The sequence below is a fragment of the Chiloscyllium plagiosum genome, unplaced genomic scaffold (genome assembly GCF_037043375.1).
Source record: "Chiloscyllium plagiosum isolate Xiang-an unplaced genomic scaffold, Cpla_swu_hap1 HiC_scaffold_4, whole genome shotgun sequence".
Lineage (NCBI taxonomy): Eukaryota > Metazoa > Chordata > Chondrichthyes > Orectolobiformes > Hemiscylliidae > Chiloscyllium > Chiloscyllium plagiosum.
Window position 1 is genome coordinate 104,883,901 of NW_028270142.1, and position 16,274 is coordinate 104,900,174.

The 16,274-nt window shown below is 37.7% G+C and overlaps 1 protein-coding gene across 5 annotated transcripts in view; it reads left to right on the plus strand.

Moving 5' to 3' along the window:
- Window positions 1-16,274, plus strand: part of esrp1 (epithelial splicing regulatory protein 1) — an 84,212-nt gene that overhangs the window by 54,450 nt on the left and 13,488 nt on the right. For all 5 annotated transcript variants that reach the window (XM_087986541.1, XM_043688049.2, XM_043688050.2 and 2 more), the window contains one exon: window positions 10,652-10,796. In XM_087986541.1, the coding sequence (XP_087842667.1) occupies window positions 10,652-10,796 (145 nt within the window). The remainder of the gene's footprint in view (window positions 1-10,651; window positions 10,797-16,274) is intronic.

The window sequence follows — 16,274 nt, forward strand, 5'->3', positions numbered from 1 at the left end:
ATTGGTAGGACTTGGCAGAACAGGAAACATAGAGTAGGAATAAACAGGTCTTTCACCAAATAGCACACAGTGACTGCAGTGAGGGATACTGCAGGAATTTGTGCTTGAACCCCAGCTATTCACAATATATATTAATTATTTGGATGAGGGAACTAAATGTAATATCTCCAAATTTGTAGACGACACAAAGTTGGGTGGGAGGGTGAGCTGTAAGGAGGATGCAGAGATGAAGTGTGATTTTGACAAACTGATTGAGTAGGCAATGTAGTCTAATGTGAGGTTATCCACTTAGGCAGCAAAAATAGGAAGGTAGATTATTATTTAAATGGCTGTAAATTGAGAGAGGAGAATTTTCAATGAGACCTGGATGTCCTTGTATACCAGTTGCTGAAGTAAAGGACACAGGGTGCAACTGGCAGTAAAGAGATCAAATGGTATTGTTATGGACCAGTCCAGATCCCCTCAAAACATTTCAAGAAGGTAGCCCAGACCCTAACTTTTCTAGTTGTTTTAAGCAGGTGTATGGTGGATATTCCAGGAGTGATGCAGCTGGTCAGAGCACTCGGTTTTAAATAAAACAGAATTTATTTACAGATAACTGAATGAAACATAAGCAAAAGGAAACAGAATTTAGAAAACAACTATTTGAAAACCCGACCGACATGATATCCCTCGCAACTCAACAAAGAGCTGTTCCGATTTCCTGCAACATCCCATAAACACACCCCTCGGCCAAAAAAGTAAATTCAAACACAAGTTCTTACAGGGGAGAGAGATTGCAGAGACGATCAGCCAGGGATCATTTGCTAAAACATGGAACCTCTTCCACTGCAGCTTCTCAGGGTCCCCAGGTAAGACTAAACTAAACTAGAAAAATCCTCGAGTTGGGAGAATGGCCACTCCCCTTTCATTGTACAAGTGTTTACAAAGAAAAAGCTTTTTCCTGATTATTGCCTTAGGTGGTATCTGTTAGCTATAATCAAAGCGGTCTAATCCCAGACAAATCAAAACATCTGCCTTTCACAAGCACTCTTGAAAAAAAACCAGGACAATATAATCTTGTTAAAGGAGCAGCATCGTCACAGTATGTTGACTTTCATAGCAAGAGAATTCGAGTACAGGAGCAAAGATGTCTTGCTGCAATTGTACAGGGTTTGGTGAGACCACAACCTGGAATATTGTATGCTCTTTTGGTCTCCTTATATCAGGAAGGATGCTCTTGGTACAGACTGATTCCTGGGATGGCAGGGCTGACATATGAGGAGAGGTTGAATGATTAGAATTATATTCACTGGAGTGAAGCGGAAACAAAGCTCTAAAATCCTACAGGTAAATGCAGTAAAGATATTCTCAATGGTAGGGGATTCCAGAACCAAGGGTCACAGTCCGAGGATACTGTGTTAACAATTTAGGACTAGATAAGGATAAAGTTCTTCAACCAGAGAGTTGTGAGCTTGTGGAACTCGCTATACAGAAAGCAGTCGAGCCCAAAGAATTGTATGATTTCAAGAAGGAATTAAATAGAACACTTAGTGCTAAAGGGATCAAAGAATATGAGGGAAAGTGGGAACAGACTATTGAGTTGTTGATTAATCATGATCATAATGAATGGCCTATTGATGCTGCTACTTTCTGTGTCTGTATGTTTCTTTGTTTGTAAATAGTGCACCCAGCTCAAGTCCAGCATTATTTACAAAAGAAGGATAATCTTTTGATGGGGAGGGGGCAGGGCGGTATGTGAGGGAGTTGCCAAACAGGGCATAAATTGATTTAATTGGCGTTGTTCTTCTTCTAGGCAGTGCATTCTTGTGAATTTTGTCTTATGAGCAGACGTAATTCTGAACTTGGTGAATGGATTGCTTTTTCTATAGGCCTACAAGGCAGGAATCCCAATTTGGGTCACTTTCCAAAGTTGTGATCTTGCCTCCTACCTGGGAAGTTTTTGGAATGCTCATGCAACTGTCAAAATAGACAAACAGTCATTCAACTTCACTTGGGGGAAAGCCTTTAATTCTCTTAGATGCTCATCAAACTGTTAAATCAAGTACAGTTATTCAAATAAAAGCAAATTACTACGGATGCTGGAATCTGAAACCAAAAGAGAAAATGCTGGAAAATCTTAGCAGGTCTGGCAGCATCTGTAAGGAGAGAAAAGAGCTGACATTTCGAGTCTAACTGACCCTTTGTCAAAGCTGACAAAGGGTCAGTTAGACTTGAAACATCAGCTCTTTTCTCTCATTGCAGCTGCTGCCAGACCTGCTGAGATTTTTCCAGCATTTTCTCTTTTGGTTACAGTTATTCAAATTTTTACTTGGAAATGTAATTCCTAGTCAGTGGTCATAAACTTGTCAAAATAAACCAATATTCAAAAATGCTTCCAGAAAACATAATTCTCTTGTGAATTCATTAAACTGTTGATCAAGACAAACTCACATTGAAGCAATTCAGACTTTAGCCAAGTATTCATAATGTGATTCAATTACATAACTGAATTAACAAAACCTTATGTCAAAGGGTGAATACGTAAACACCTTTGAAGTAATTGAACAGATACTAATCTGAGTGAAAGGTTGACTCAAATCTTTCAGACAAAGAAAAGGTTAAAGCTTGGGTGTAATTGACAAGGTGGAATTAAAATTCCACGTTATTCAAAATAAAAGAGCACTTTATCCAGTGGATAATTTAGTGTGACTTGTCCAAATACTTTTTGGCAATTATGACCACTTTTTAAACAAAGCCCTACCAAAAATCAAAATATTGACAACATATTTAACTTGTCATATAGCAATGCATTATGATGAAAAGTTGGCAACTTCTTTTGAATGCAAAACTAGAATGTCTCCCATGATTCATGACTCCTGAGTTGCTGTGAACAATGTTCCATCAACAGGCTCAACTTCCTGAAAATGCAAGCAGTCTAAAATGACTACCCCAGCAATGTGACCAAGGTAACAGACGTATCCTGTAAATACCCAGTGATAGAAATAGGGGTAGGAATCCCCATACCATTTTAAAGGCCACTAACCTCCATTCTGACACGGATGCAGACATGAAAATTTGGTCCTTATATCTGTATTAAGCATTTTGGTGTAAGCTAGGATAGGTTAAATGCATTTTAAAGCTTTGTTTTGTATTTAACATCATACCTTACCTCCGACATGTACTGAACCAAATGGAATTGTTTCTTCTCCAGTCAACATGTGATCTTTTGGATTGGAGGTGTCAATGCTGTGCACTTATCCCCACAATTAACTGAACTGAGAGAGTAACCATAATCACTTTATGTAGACTCCTTCAACCAGTAGTTTGTTTATTATTTTAATTAACTTGATTTGGATTTTTACACCTTCCATACATGAAATTGAAAAAACAATCTGTAATATAAACTTCGACTAGAACAATTGGTTTTATGCATGTGTCTCTCTGTGTTAGTGTATGTTTCAATTTTCCTGATAAGTTGCATGACCATCTGAATTTACCAACTGGCATGTGGACACATTGAGTTGAGTTTCCAGAAATCACGGCCTCGCACAAACCTTGCAAGTCAGCGCAGTGGCAGGAAAAATTAGACAGAACAGAGTTACATTTGTGCACCTCAGAATATTAGCTCCAGTATTTACTGAAGTGTTTACAAGACTCAGCCACTGCTGGCAACTTTTGACTGGAAGATAGGACTGCTAAAATTAAGCCAAAGATTGACTTTCTTATATAAGTAATTTATTGTGACACACCTATTAAATTAGTTTGCCATTCAGCATTTTAAATAAAGAAAGAAACATATGAGTTAATTATTTTGGTCTGACTGTATCAGAATCTGACTTAACCATTTAATGACCCCGTTATCTTGAATTAAGATCTTTAAATTCATGAACATGGAAAAGCAATAAAAGTATTTATAAAAATAGAGCAAGTTAATAACTAAACTGCAACCAATAAACTAACTGTGTTAGCTTTATCATAATGTCAAGAATGTTTTGACCCTTCATACAGTTGTGAACTACTTCTTGCTTTACACTTATAAGGTCATATATTATTGAGCATTGGTTCAGATTATCCTTGGCTCCTAATCTCTGGAAATAAGCAAGCAGCTTTCCTCAGTAAATTGTTTTTGTGTAGATGATTATTCTTTAAGTAGAGAGAATGTAATGATTGATAAGTTTACTAAAGCTCAACATGCATGGAATGCTATAGTACAGGTCTGTACCTGTATAGCCCACAAAGTGACCTCAGTTATGTCAGTGTTGGGAAGCATCCAATTAGAAGCCAATAGGAAAATATAAAGCAATTGCACAACTGTACCTTCTAAAGGCTAGTAATTGAACCAGACCAATGTGGCACATATTGCACATTCAGTCCTGAGGAAATTTTGCTGAAGGGGTTGGATAGTTGGAGGGTTGATCAATACAGAAGAAGAGGAGAAAATAATATTTATTGTACAAAAATAGATGAAAACGCTATGAAGTCTTTTCAAATGATTATAAGGTATATGAGCAGAAGTAAGCTATTTAGTCCCTCATAAGCCTGCTCTCCCATTCAATGAAATCATGGCCAATCTGGTAATCCTCAACATCACTGTCCTGCCTTTTCCCCATATCCCTTGATTCTTTTACTGATTAAAAATCTGTCCGTTTCAGCCTTGAATATCCTTAGCAACCCAGCTTCAACAGACGTCTACAGTAAAGAATTTCAGATTCACTGCCCTCTGAGAAATGAAATTCCCCTTAAAAGAGTAACACGTGATTATTTGAGATTATACCCTCTAGTCCTAGAATCTCTCACAGGAAAACTTTTCCAAATCTACACTGTCAACTCCCCTAATAACCTTACATGTGTGAATAAGTCAGTTCTCATTCCTTCAAATTCCAATGTGTACAGATCCAACCTCTTCAAACTCTTTTCACAAGAGTTTCACTCCTTCCTCTATACCTGGGGTCAGCATAGTGAATCTTCTTTGCACTGCCTGCATTGCTAGTATATCTTTCCTAAGAGAAGAGTCCCAAAATGGTATTCCAGCTGGTGTCTCACTCGTGCCTAGTATAGTTTGAGTAAGGCTCTATTCTCCTTGAAATGAAAACCATTTCTATTTGCCTTTCCATTATCTGCTGAACTCATGTGCTAGCTATTTGAGAGTTATGCAAAAGGACTCCTGAATCGCTCTATTCGTATCTTTCTGTAGTCTTTTTCCATTTAAATAATATTCAGTTCCTTTTCTTCCTGCCAAAATTCACAACGTCAAATCTTTCCACATTACATTCCATCTGCCAAGTTTTTGTCCACTGCTTAAACTGTTTATATCCCTCTGTTGAGTCTTTAGTCATCTTCACCACTTGACATCCCATCTAATTTTGTGTCATCTGCAAATTGTCTACATTCACTTTCCTCATCCAAATTATTAATATTTTATAAATAATTGTGCTCCCAACTGATCCTATGATACTGTCTTAGTTACAGTTTGCCATCCTGAAAATGCTCCTCTTATTCTATAAGTATATCTTCTATTAGTTGAATAATCCTCTATCTGTGCTGATATGCTACTTCCAATAGCATGGGCTTATCCTATTAAGTAACCTAACGTGCGGTGCTTTATCAAATGCCTTCTGAAAATCCAAACATATCATAACCCCTTCTTCTCCTTTATGAAACCTGCTCGTTATTTCCTCAAATAATTTAATACATTTGTCTGACATGATTTTTCCTTTGTGAAGCATTGCTGACTGCTTGATTATATTACATAATCCTAAATGTTCTGCCATTGCATCCTTTCTACCAGAAATCATCATTTCCCAAGAACAGGCATTATCCTAACTGGCCTATAGTTACCTATTGTCAGTTTTCCAGTCCTTTGGGACTTGTTGGAATCTAAGGATTCTTGAAAGATTACCACCAGTGCAGCCAGTAGCTCAGTAGCTACTTCTTCCAATATCCTAGGATGCAACCCATCAGGTCCAAAGGACTTATTGGTGATGTGCCCAATGGTTTCCTGAGCATTTGTTTTCTCTCGGGTTAGTTATTGAACCTATTTCCTCTCCTCCTTCTGCCCCTCAGTATTTAGTAATTTTGGAATACAACTGTGAAGCCTGATGCAATATATTTAATCAACTCCTCTGCCATTTCCATTGATATTTCCCTGACCTCATTCTCTAAGGAGCCTATGTTCACTTTGGCTTCTGTTTTTCTTTATATATTTAAAGAAGATCTTGCTGTTTGTCTTGATTTTACGTGCAAGTTTACTTTCAAAGTTTATCTTCTCCCTTTTATGTTGATTATATGGTTTTTTTTCAAACTTTCCCAATTCTCAGCTTTGCCATTAATTTTTATCACATTAATACAAACAGCATAGAACAGTGCAGCATAGGAACACAGGCCCTACAGCTCACCATGTCTGCATTGACCATAGAGCCATTCTGAACTAATTCTATTTCTTTCCGTTTGATCCTAGCCTTAACTTCTCTGGTTAACCATGCTTAGTGCTTATTTCCTTCCCACATTCCTTTTTTCTCCCTGGGATGTAATTTTGCTGTGAGCATCACACTATTTTCTCAACATCTTCCTTTTTTGTCTCAACTCTTTGCTGCTAAATGCCTGTCCCCGCCCACTCCAGCTTGCTCTGCTCTCATTCCTTTGTAATTGCCCTTGTACAAGCTTAGCACAGTTCTTTCCAACCAAAGATCATTTCCACTGAATGCTAAATTCTACCATATTATGGTCACTCTTTCCAAGAGAATCTTTTATTTTGACATCATTTATTGTATTTGCCTCAGCACACATCACCAGATCCAAAATACCCTGTTCCTCTTTGGATTCACAGCATTTTGTTTTAGGAAATGGTGTCAAACACACTGTCTATAAATTGTTCCTAATGGCTACCTCTACCACCACTTGCAAGATCCCCCCCATGCCACTCACTATCCTGACTTAGGTATATATTGCTATTTCTTCAGTGTCATTGGGTCAAATTCCTGAAAATCTCTCCCTAAGGCCATAGTGGGTCAACCTACTGCATGTGGATTGCAGTGGTTCAAGAGGCAGCTCACCATTACCGTTTCAAGAAAGCTCAAGACATGCAATAAATGCTGGCCAGCCAGCGACATCCACATCCCACAAGTGAATTAAAAAAAAACTTACAAAGCCTCATAACTGTTGGACAGTTGCAGGGACCAAGTCTCCTCCATTACAAACTCCAGGTCCCATATATGCCTCACCTGTAGTTACACCTTCCTGTTCCTATTCATCAACCAATTTTGAATTACTTAGTCTGTGTCCTACTGCCCTTTGGAGCAAAGTGCTTAGAGAACTTGTCCCTTCTCTGAATGCTGAGAATGTCTGCAATGTCTACAACTCAGATTCCAATTCCTCTTCTCAGATCTGAAGATCTCTGGGCTGCAAGCACTTAGTACAGATATGTTCACTCTCATCATATTGTTGTCCAGCAGCTTCTGCATGTTAAAGCCTGCTATCATATTTGATTTAATTTCCAAATTAATGGCTCTGAATTTCCAGTTCTTGACATTTTACTGTAATGTTTTACTTATAAAAGATTTTTAAGAAGTTACCAGTATCAATCTTATTCTTATGCAGCTATTTTTAAAAGAGAAGAAGAAAAACACTGGAGATTTAACCACAAACTGAAGACATTAGTTTCACTTTAAAGACTAGAAATATTCACCAGTCAGCTTCTTTCCCTGCACTCAAGTCGCACTGTGGATTGTACATCACTCCACAGCTGCATACTGTTTTGACATTTTCATTGAAACATTGCTTTGAATAAACCTTAAATACTTCGTTGAGTCAATAATCAATAGTTAACTAATAATAATTACAAAACAAAGTTTGCATATAATCACTTTTCAGTTGCGTAGCTGAACTGTATTGGTAAAACCATATCCAAGGAACCAAGACTCTGTTACTTTGCAGCATTACATTCTTTTTCTCTCTCTCTCTCTCCTTTTCATCTTTTTATCTTTCGTTTTTTCAAGATGATGCATCCTTCATCATCTTGACGTCATGGGGAAGCTGGAGCGGTGTGTTGGCAGTGAGTCCTAGCTTGTAGGCCCGATGTGTGGACTCCTGAATGGCAGCGGGGTGTCGGTTGCAATGATGGCAGAGCAGAGACTCCTAGCTGCAGTAGGCCTGGAGTGTGGACTCTTTTGGGAGCAGTGGGTTTCCAATTACAGCGGTGTCTGTGCCTGGAGCGTGAGCCCTGGCTCTGTAGGCCCAGAGCAGACACCTTGCAGAAGTCCTGAAACTGCATTTGGGACCCCAGTCAATGAAGATGAACTCTAGTTAAGTACTTTCTTTTTATCCTTTGGAGCCAGATTGTAGTGACAGAACATTTTTAAGTGTATCTCCCTCGATATATGTAACAATAAATCATTCATTCATTAAGTCAGTATTAATCTGAGATTGCTACCCCAATTACATGATGCATTCTGGAACTGCCTCTCTTCCCGTTGCATCAAACAGTGGTCAAAGAGCTTTTTTGGGAATAAAACAAATTACAGCAATGTAAATATAAGCGCATTCAAGTAACATTTCCATCTTTTGCAAATTTAGTTATTTGACAGGATCCATCAGTGCAGGTAGTCTGTCTTTTACTGGCACAAAGCGCAACTTTGCCCTCAGGTTTCAATTCTGCATAAACCTATCACCAGCTGCGCCAATGTAGAATATTAGGCTGAGCCTGTTTTCTCAAATTCTGATATGATACCATGAATACAAAGAATTGGCAACCTGCAAATAGGAACCCCAGGAATCAGTGCTGCGTTTCACCATTGTTTTCAATATACCTAAATGATTTGAATGAAGAATGTGAATGCACTATAGTCAATTTTGCAAATGATGCAAAAATAGGTGGTGTGGCAAGTAGTGAGGGTAACACAGAGTCTGAAGAGAAATATAAACAGGTTAAGTGAGTGGCAAAAACTTGGCAGATGGAACATAATGTGGGAAAATGTGAGGTTGTGCTCTTTGGCAGGAAGAATTGAGAAGCTGACTATTATTCAACTGAAGAAAAACTGAAAAAAGCCACGGAACAAAGTGATTTGGGAATCCTGATCCATGAATCTCAAAAACTAGCATCCATTCAGCAGGTAACAGGGAATGCAATTGAATGTGGGCCTTTGGAGTAGTTTAAAAGCAAGGAGGTTTTGCTCAAACTATACAAGGCACTAACCAAAAATAAAACTGTAGTCAGACCACAGCTGGAACAGTTTTGGGCACTTTATTTAAAGAAAGATATACTGACATTGGAGACAAAGCAGAGAAGGTTCACTATGTTAATACTAGGTATTGCTTTCTGAGGAGAGGTTGAGTAGGTTAGCACTGTACTTGTTTGAGTTTAGAAAAATGATAGTTGATCTTATTGAAACATACAAGATTCAATAAGAAAAGGGTTTGACAAGGTAGACCCAGAGAATTTGTTTCCCCTTGTTAGGGAGTCTGGGACTGAGAAGGCATAATCTCTGAATAGGGGGTTCCACATTTAAGACAGTGATTATAGTGATGAAGCAATGTCAGTCAGGTCAATTTCATAGCATATGAGTTCCCTAATTGGGGCTGTTAACCTGGTCTAATTAGTGAGTCCTGGCTGATAAATATAAATGCAAGTGTCAGGGGTTTTCTCACTCAAGAAGCTGGGTCTGTGCCACTGGATCAGTGTTACGTACTATGTACATGTAAGTAAAGGGAGACTGGATACTAGCCTTCGTGGAGTTATTCCAGAGATGAGGTGGAATTTCTTCACTCAGAGGGTAGTGAATCTGTGGATTTTTTTTACTGAAGAGCTGTCTTCCAGGCTGTAATAGATAGATTTTTAATCAGTCAAGGAATCAAGAGTTATGGAAAAAAGGCAGGAAAGTGCAGTCAAGGATTATCAAATCAGCCATAATTTCATTGAATGGCAAAGCAGTCTTGATGGGCTGAATGGCCTACTTCTGTTCCTACATTTTATGATCTTTTGATTTTAACAAAAACTAGCCTGGGCAAAGTAAAAGAAAGGTGTATATAAAAACAAAAATGCAGGTATTTATTAGAAAACTTTCCAAACTACTCAGTTAAAAATCAGATCTATCATAGTGCTGTTACATAATTAAAAGCTAGAAACATAGTTGATGGAATCATTATTTAACAGGATAAGTATTTTTACAATTCAAAATGTTTAATCAATGTTGATTCTTAAAAATGCTGTGTCTGGGTGAATTGTTCGAGATTTGTAGCAGAATTGCTGGATATTTTGGGTGAGTTCTCAATAGTTTATACCTGCATTGTTACTATGCATAATCATCTTTTCCTGACTGAATAGGAAACACTTTTTTAACAGAAATTATACACAATATTGTGGAATAAAAGAAGTATAAATGCTGTGAATTTGAAGTCAATGTATAATGTTGTAAATGACTGCGACCGAACAGGAAAAGAAAAGGCTTAGTATTTCAGATGTAATCTTTAGTCAGAACTGACATAAATAGCAAGGGCATAAATGTGGAAAATAAATATATTGCTATTTATTTTCATGAGAAATAATAGTTGAAATGTTAACCCGTTTCTAAGATGTCAGTCTGCCGGATGATATTTTCTATTTCTGTACAAATGTATGCTTCATGTAACCTCGTGAAGCATCTTTAATCTTTACTTGTCATCACTTTATTTCTAGTCCTCCTGGTTCCCTAACCAACATTGGCTATTTCCCATCGCCGACTGCCACTTTGCCAACCCAGCATGGCACCATCGTCAGGATGCAAGGACTAGCTTACAACACTGGAGTCAAGGAAATCCTTAATTTCTTCCAGGGCTATCAGGTTAGTAGCTTCATTATAAAAAAAGATCAGTGTACATATTTCAGACTGAGATAGATAGATTCTTGATCAGTGGAGAAATCAAGACCTACAGGGAAAGGGCAGGAAAGTAGACTTGAGGAGTGTCAGATCAACCATGATCCTATTGAACGATTCCAAGGGACCGAATGGCCTACTGCTGTTCCTGTTTCTCATGGTCTTTCAATTCATGGGACTCACATTCAGATAAATTTAATTGCTTCTGCAAACTAATTACAGGAAGATGTAGAATCTCCATCCCATCATTGGATCTATACAAAGTCATTGCAATGTAGCTAGTTGTACAAAATATGTTGAAACAATTTTATTGGTTGGCATTGGTTTCATCCTCAGTTTATTTTGAGATAACTGATCTCAGTTGACCACAGTAGGGTGTGTTTCATCGTGGTATCTGTACAGTTGAGTGACCTGTTAACACACTCAGTCCTGGAGTATTGGTGATAATAACCAGTGGGTGGGGTTCTAGAGGTTTACTAGCTCTAGTGCAGCCGGATTGTATTAAGCTCATTAAGGAAAAGCGGAACAAAGTGGAGACAGACAGAGCTGGTGAATCGTATTTGCCTTTTAAAAGTGTTCATTGGATGATTTGATATGGTAATGGGTTTATTCACTGTTTGACTATTGGGGCATGAACTCTTCACAGATTTTGAAACTCTAGCTTGGATTTGATTGTGCTGAAACCCTTTTGGCATTTTCATCAGCAAACTTTGGAAACTAGTTACCAATGTAATCATCAGACTTTGTTGGTGACAAATGGTTTCTTAAACATTTTTAGAAATAGAATATTAAATTGCAACAGAACAAGAAACATTATAGCATTAGTGAACAGACAAAGGATAACCAGAGATTACCTGTCACAATGCTTGGATTCACTTAAATCTCTAATGACCTGTGATATATGTTACATTGGTATGTGTGACAGTCAGTCAACAATAACTGTAGTAATACCATACCTTTTAGCCTGTTTACAGAAACATAATCATGAAATTGATATTTGCTATCAAAGTAGGATAATTTCATATTTACAGAGTACAACATTATTGGAGCAGTATACTCTACTGATTACTTATGGCAACATGACTGCATGCATTATGTTTCTCTTATTTAAGAATAGGGTGGAATCCTCAATGAATCCTGTACTACACGTCTTAAGATTGGCTCAAACTGACAAAGAAAGATGCAGATGTTAATTACTATAGTGTCTCATTGACCCATAATTAAGGTGAAATAGCCACAAGAATACCAATTATTAGATTAGATTAGATTAGATTACAGTGTGGAAACAGGCCCTGCCTGTTATTGCTAATTATTGCTAATAGCCTAAGTAACAATTCTTCATATTGAATATTGACTGACTTTTGGGTTTGTTGATATCTTATTCCAAAGTTTATTATTCAAATAAGCATTTCCAACAAGTTACTGGAAATAAACTAGAAGCAGAAACACCTGCTGACTGTCTATGTGTCACATCTGAGACCAAATATTGTATTTCTTTTGCACTATGCAGGTGAAATTACCTTGTATAAAGCAGAGATTCTTCCCTGGTGTGTATTATACAGTGTCACCTCATGCAGTGCACATGCTCACTCTGTTTCTGATGTTGTTTGTGTCATCACTCTCACCCCACCTTTAAGAGGAATGAAATTTTTTGAAATACTTCAATGATAATATCTTGTTACTTATGTGAGATAGATTATAACATACTCATTTAATAAGAGGAGAGCAATGTCAGCCATATTATCTCCTCACTGGACTGGCTGATCATGAAATGTGAAATGATTTTTTTCAATGATTTGCATTTTATCTACCTTAAGTCAAATGAGTCCGCAGTAAGCTGACAAGATGGCTACAAAACTGGCTTTGTCATAGAAGACAGAGTTGGGGTGGAAGGGTATTTTTCAGATTGGAGATCTGTGACCTGTGGTCTTCTGCAAGGATCAGTGCTGGGACTTTCTTGTTTGAAATGTATATAAACAACTTGGAGGAGAATGTAGGTGGCCTGATTAGTAAGTTTGCAGATGACACAAAGACTGAGGGAGCTGCAGATAGTGAGGAGGATTGTGAGAAGATACAGATAGGCTGGAGACTTGCGTGGAGAAATGGCAGGTGGAGTTTAATCAGAACAAGATGATGCATTTTGGGAGATCTAATGCAAAAGGGAAGTACATGGTAAATGGCAAAACCGATAGAAGAATTAACATATGGAGAGATCTAGGCATACATGTGTACAGTTCCTTGAATGTGAAAACACAAGTGAATAAGGTGGTCAAGAAGGCATATGGGATGGTTGCCTTCATTGTTTGGGGCATAAGTATAAAAATTGGCAAGTCATGTTATAGTAGCATAGAACCTTAGTTAGGGCACATTTGGAACATCATGTACACTTCTGATCACCACACTACCAGAGGATGTGGAGGCTTTGAAGAGGGTACAGTAATGGTTGAACAGGATGTTGTTTAATTTGGTGGGTATTATCTATGAGGAGAGATTGCACAAACTTGGTATGTTTTCACTTGAATGTCAAAGGATGAGGGATGAACTGATAGAAATTGATAAAATTATGACAGGCATGAATAGAATGGATATTTGGAGTCATTTTCCCAGAGTAGAAATCTCAATTAGTAGAGGACATAGGTTTAAGGTAAAAAGGGATGGTAAAGAAATATGAGATGCAGGTTTTTTTACACAGAGTGTGGTAAGTGCCTGGAATGTGCTGCCAGAGAAGGTAGTAGATGAGGATACAAGAGCAAGTTTAAGAGGCATCTTGGTAGACATATGAATAGGCAGTAAATAGATGGATAAGTAGATTAGATTACCTACAACATGGAAACAGGCCCTTCGGCCCAACAAGTCCACACTGACCCTCCAAAGAGTAACCCACCCAGACCCATTCCCCCACCCTATATTTACCCCTGACTAATGCATCTAACACAATGGCAATTTTTCTCCCAGTTCACCTGGGAGAAAACCATGGCACCCGGAGGGGACCCACGCAGACATGGGGAGAATGTGCAAACTCCACACAGTCACCCGAGGTGGGAATTGAACCCAGGTCCCTGGCACTGTGAGGCAGCAGTGCTAACCACTGAGCCACTGTGCCACCCCAAGTACTGCATAGCGGCAAAAGGTTTTTGATTTGGAAGGGCATCATGTGTCGACACAGTCTTGGTGGGCCAAAAAGCCAGTTCCTGGCTGTACTGTTCTATGCTTTTTATTACTGGGGTAATATTTCAAACAATCAGCTGAACAGAAAAAGTAACAAATGAAGTGTGAAGGAGAGTCAATAAATAAATTTGCTGAATGCATCTATGTAAAGGCAGAGAGCCTAGGAAAGACACAAGTTCAGAGGGAATGAACAAGTAAGATATATCTATGGAGGGAAGATTTTTTAAAAAAGGATTTTTTTCCCTTGTGTGTGAATCCAAAACAAGGGGGCTCTTTTTTAAGTTTATGTCCAAGCTTGATGGCTTGCAAATTGAAGAAAGTTATTGGAAAATGATAAGACTGGCAAAGGATAGAAACAATGAGAAGACTGAGTTAAGGATCTATTTTGGAGGACACAAGAAAATGATGTTGTACAAACCATATTCTCTCCTCTTTCACAGTTCTTTGTCAAAGTATTTTAACATATTAAAATGCTTAAACTGCCACCCCAATCTCATGATAATTAGGATTTAAAATTATGTTTGGATAATTTCTTCGAATCCCAACTTTCTTGAGAATGGGAGCTCACTTTACTTTACTGGTGGCTTTACGTTCATTGGCTCGTTATATCAAATCTTCTTTCCCATGCTGAATTGTCTCTATTTTTTACAGTTTTTCTATGTTGTGCATGAGAACGTTTCTTGGTTTGACCTAGTTAACTTTAAGAATAACACTACTTATCTCTGATAATGTTTGAGGCTTTCAGGGACTAGCAACTGGAAATAGTAAATCCAGGAGAAATACACAGTCATAATGTTTCTTGCCCTCTGGAGTAATTAATCCCTTTCTTTTTCTTTTTCTTTAAATTCAGACACACTTTGTCATCAAGATATTGCCTTTTTAACACAATCTTTGAGCCACCTTTACTCCTGACCTCCATTTGCTTCCATATTTGCAAGATTTTAAATGTAAAAATCGAAACAAATCTTCAAACAGCAAAATATATGAATCATCCTCCTTGTGTTTATATGTGGGATAATTTTTAACATTAAATTCATTTCCAAATTGTAAACTTTACATTCTTTTTCAGGAGACACTTGTTACTAAGGGGATCAAGAGTTACAGGTGAATTCAGGAGAATGGGGGTTGAGAAACATATCAGTCATGATTGAATGATGGAGTAGAGTCAATGGGCCAAATGGCCTAGTTCTTTTCGTGTATCATATGGTCTTAACACTACCTTTGTATAAGCCGTTTGTTATTTAGTCAAGGTAGATCCTCATTACTTTAAAAACTTTTGTTTTCAGGTTACGTTACTAAGATAAAATATCTTCATCTTTCTAGATAACTCATGAACTTATTTAAATTTCTGTTGCTTTTTTGTTCACCCACTCAGCATCCACATTTTTGTTTAGCAGTTCTTTTTGCACAACTGTTAAAGCTTTCTGATGAGTGGGTTGATTTGATAGAAGTGTATAAGATCCTGAATAATCTTGATTAGGTGGATTTAGAAGGAATGTTTTCCCTTGTGGGTGAATCCAGAACAATGGGTTCTTTTTTAAAAAAGAATTAGGAGTCACACTTTTAGGCCAGAACTGTTTTCTGAGGGTTGTGTGATTTCAGAACTCTGCACCAGAAGGCACGTCCGGTGGGATCATGAAATATTTTTACAGTAGAGGCAGATAGATTCTTATTCTGTAGGCGGATTATGTGGGGGTTGGGTGTGAATAGGAATATGGAATTCGAAACACACAATCAGATCAGCCATGATCTTCTTGGATGGTGGAAGGGCTGAAGAGTCAACTTTTGTGATAATTTTGTCTTTCATTATGTTCATATGTCCATCATTTTGAAGTTTTAATGTATTATTGAAGAATATACATCAGCAGCATCTTTATTGATGCATAGCCGAATCTTTGGTTTCTATGCAATCCTTCTCTTTTATTTCATCATTAGCTTTGAAGATTGCTACTACCTGTCCTGAAACCTCTCAATCAGATTCTGCGGGCATATTTAAATCAAACAGGTTCAATTTGGCTCCAACCCTTAACCACTAATTGACAGTCTGAGGTTGGAATGTTCCTTTAAAATCAACAGCTTGAGCTTTTTTAACTCTGAGCAAATCAAAGATTGAAAATATTCATTTTCATAACAGGAACGCAGGAAGTCTTAGATTTTTACACATCACTTGATTCTCCCTTGAACATTTTCAGTTTCAGCAGTTTCATTGATCTTTTCTGAAACCATTTGAATGATAACACCTTACATCCAGCCAGGTTATTTCCCAATATAAAATCA